The sequence below is a fragment of the Oryx dammah genome, unplaced genomic scaffold, assembly GCF_014754425.2.
Source record: "Oryx dammah isolate SB20612 unplaced genomic scaffold, SCBI_Odam_1.1 HiC_scaffold_3972, whole genome shotgun sequence".
Lineage (NCBI taxonomy): Eukaryota > Metazoa > Chordata > Mammalia > Artiodactyla > Bovidae > Oryx > Oryx dammah.
Genome location: NW_024073951.1, coordinates 1 through 3543, shown reverse-complemented (window position 1 = coordinate 3543; position 3543 = coordinate 1). Strand labels below are relative to the sequence as shown.

The 3543-nt window shown below is 40.4% G+C and overlaps 1 protein-coding gene across 1 annotated transcript; it reads right to left on the bottom strand.

The window, feature by feature from the left end:
* Positions 1–1091: 1091 nt before the first annotated feature.
* LOC120859880 (guanylate-binding protein 4-like) lies at positions 1092–3120 on the bottom strand. Its single transcript, XM_040235803.1, has 3 exons — positions 2893–3120; positions 2375–2568; positions 1092–1496 (listed from the first exon to the last, which is right to left on the bottom strand). The coding sequence occupies exons 1-3, from the start codon at positions 3101–3103 to the stop codon at positions 1263–1265; spliced, it is 639 nt and encodes a 212-aa protein (XP_040091737.1). The 5' UTR covers positions 3104–3120; the 3' UTR covers positions 1092–1262.
* Between the last annotated feature and the right edge of the window lie 423 nt (positions 3121–3543).

Here is a 3543-nt window from a genome sequence, read left to right as displayed (position 1 = left end):
TGTTCCATTGATCTATATTTCTGTCTGTGCCAGTACCATACTGTCTTGATGACTGTGGCTTTGTAGTAGAGCCTGAAGTCAGGCAGGTTGATTCCTCCAGTTCCATTCTTCTTTCTCAAGATTGCTTTGGCTATTTGAGTTTTTTTCTTTTTGTACTACCATACAAATTGTGAAATTATTTGTTCTAGCTCTGTGAAAAATACTGCTGGTAGCTTGATAGGGATTGCATTGAATCTGTAGATTGCTTTGGGGGTAGTATACTCATTTTTACTATATTGATTCTTCTGATCCATTTACATGGTATATTTCTCCATGTATTAGTGTCCTCTTTGATTTCTTTCACTAGTGTTTTATAGTTTTCTATATACAGGTCTTTAGTTTCTTTAGGTAGATATATTCCTAAGTATTTAATTCTTTTCGTTGCAATGGTGAATGGAATTGTTTCCTTAATTTCTCTTTCTATTTTCTCATTATTAGTGTATAGGAATGCAAGGAATTTCTGTGTATTGATTTTATATCCTGCAACTTTACTGTATTCATCGATTAGCTCTAGTAATTTTCTGGTGGAGTCTTTAGGGTTTTCTAAATAGAGGCTCTTGTCATCTGCAAACACTGAGAGTTTTATTTCTCTTTTCCAATTTGGATTCCTTTTATTTCATTTTCTGCTCTGATTGCTGTGGCCAAACCTTCTAAAACTATGTTGAATAGTAATGGTGTAAGTGGGCACCCTTGTCTTGTTCCTGACTTTAGGGGAAATGCTTTCAATATTTCACCATTGAGGATAATGTTTGCTGTGGGTTTGTCATATATAGCTTTTATTATGTTGAGGTATGTTCCTTCTATTCCTGCTTTCTGGAGAATTTTTATCATAAATGGATGTTGAATTTTGTCAAAGGCTTTCTCTGCATCTATTGAGATAATCATATGGCTTTTATTTTTCAATTTGCTAATGTGGTGTATTACATTGATTGATTTGCAGATATTGAAGAATCCTTGCATCCCCAGGATAAAGCCCACTTGGTCATGGTGTATGATCTTTTTAATGAGTTGTTGGATTCTGATTGCTAGAATTTTCATTCAAAATTGTGTGATTTTTTTTTTTTGGCATATCAAGCACTGGTAATCACTTTTGTAATAACTTTAGTAATTCTTTGGTAATCAGTTTTTAAGCTCCTCTTGAACACAACTATCATGACATATATATTTTAAAAATGAACTGTAGTGTTACACTACTAAAACATAAGAAGCCTTTCAAAATATACTTAGGAGGGTTTCTCAGCCCCTTTCATACGATCACTGAGAAGTTTCAGTCCCATACCAAATACTTTATAAGTCCCAGGGAGTACTGCAATTAATGGCATGCTTGCCATATCAAGGATATCTGAAATATTGAAGGACTTTTCAGTTGTTTGAATACCTTCTTTTAGTTGATCTATCTCTTTATCTAACGCCTCAGCTTCCTTTTTGAATCCATCTGTGAGTAACTCTTTTTGCATCTGTAAAAAGGAGAATCCCTTTTTGAAAATACCCCAAATCAGCATTTTGTGTCAAACAACTACAGTTGATATGCATGTGTGTCTACGTCTCTAACACTTTCGATTTTTTTAAAAAATATATATATTATTTTAATATTTGCAAACATTTGCAACACAGAAGGGAGAGCATCCAGGGTTTAGAGTTTCCCATGTTCCATCAACACCATCTTCTTGGGTACAGAGAAGTTGGGTATAGGTCAGGTCTGAAAACTACTCCAGGGAGAGGTTCCAGCCTTGTAAATACACTTTGGGAGAACATGTAGGTGAGTTCTAAATATTTGTCAGTTTCACTGAGGTAGAATGACCACACACATGTCACCAAAATGGCCCTGCTGACTCACTTCAGAACTCTAGCTATCAACCTCCAGGCAGGGACAAAGAATGCATTTAGTTTAGGTGTATAAGATGAATCAGGAGATCTGATCAGGAAACAAATGTAGCAAAGTTTACAACTTTCAGCATTCAGTATTTTATACCAGGAACAATCTGATATTTTCAGGAGCAGATGGAACTATTCCAGCTCTCTGACGGTTGTATCCCAAATTCTAAGGACTCTAAGACTGAGGTCCTATTCACTTGGGAACAAATGTGATGCTATAATCACCATGAACAGCAGTCCAGGAGCCTGGGCCATGTTATTGGTCCCATTCAAACCCTAACACTACAGAAGGTGCTGAGTCTTACAGACATAAACCAATTTACATCTCTTTGATGTTACAGTGAATCCTATGTTTTTGTATTTCCTTCTGGGATCTGACTTAAGGTCAAATTCTTGTCCCTTTATTCCTGAGGAGTTAGGGTCTCCCCATCAGGCCCCGCCCAGGCCCATCTAGACTTACCTTCAGCTTGTGCTCCAGCATCGTTTCCTGCTTTCTCAGAAGGGTTTCTCTTTCCCTTTCCATCTTGTCTTGCAGTTGGGCCAGGTTTTCTTTGAAGCTTCTCTCTTGTGCCTCCATTTTTTGTTCTTCTTCATTCTGTTTCTCTCTTAGCAGCTCCTGTTCCCTCTCAGCGGCATCCTTCTTGGCACACTCAGCTGTTTCACAAGAATTTTAAAGAGGGGAGAACATGACTTATGTTGAGCTGTCACCTCCTTTGCTCAGAGATAAAGTGGCTTTAATATTGTGGAATGGAGTCTGACTGTTCCTGCTACCACATCAGACAACATCTTTCAGCATATGATGTAAAGCACTGATTGGATGTACATATAACCCAAACTCCCCCGTTTACTTCCATATGTAGCAGAGAGGTTCCATGGAAGAAGAGAAAGCTCTGGTGTCAGGAAGTGTTTGCTCCCACACCTGCCAAAAGACAACTCAGGAGCCACCTTCCCCTCTGAGAGCTCAGTCCTGCCCTGTACCTGCCATGGCCTTGTCCCCAGCAGTGAGGGCCTGGTCTGCCTGCAGGATGGCGTCCTCTACTCCTCCCTGTGACTGTAGGAAGCTCTGGAGGACCTGGTTAGCCTGAGGAATCAAGAAGGAACAAAGACTTGTCAGGTAGAAAAGACGTAGTGTCTTGCTGTGGAAATTATTGTTCAGTAAACTACAGACTGTATCCTGTAAATTCTCCATCCTTTGTAGGCTCCTCAGATGGTTACAGACCTGAGAATTATGTGCATGTCTACAAACACCCATGAAGCATTTGCTTGGAAGGCCAGCAGAGCTGATTTTCAGGAGTCCCAGAGGGCCTGGGTAAATAAGAGTCTTAGCCCTTACACAGTGCACGCTAAATCTCACATGTCCCAGGACCCAGAGAATAAACAGTGACTTGATAGGAGCCTGGGCCAGACCTACCTGCTGACCCTGGAGAGTCTCCTAGATTGGCTGTAGGCAACTGGAGCTTCACTTGGGGACATAGACACTGGCAGAAGACATTCTGGGAAGCTCCTTCCACCACTTGGACACTGGTGCTGGTGAGCGCCATTTTGGAACCTTCCCCCTATCTTATTAGCCCCAAGACCCAGCCCTGCCCTAATGCAATGGTCTACAGATGCCAGTCCTGGGATGCCTCA

What these genes read in the sequence shown, in the direction of transcription:
- LOC120859880 (XM_040235803.1), bottom strand. Translation starts at nt 3,103, where the DNA reads ATGGAGAATTTACAGGATACAGTCTGTAGTTTACTGAACAATAATTTC. An exon ending in TGGGGACAAGGCCATGGCAG is followed by an intron (nt 2,569 to 2,892) that starts GTACAGGGCAGG and finishes CTTGTGAAACAG; the next exon opens with CTGAGTGTGCCAAGAAGGAT. An exon ending in TGCTGGAGCACAAGCTGAAG is followed by an intron (nt 1,497 to 2,374) that starts GTAAGTCTAGAT and finishes TCCTTTTTACAG; the next exon opens with ATGCAAAAAGAGTTACTCAC.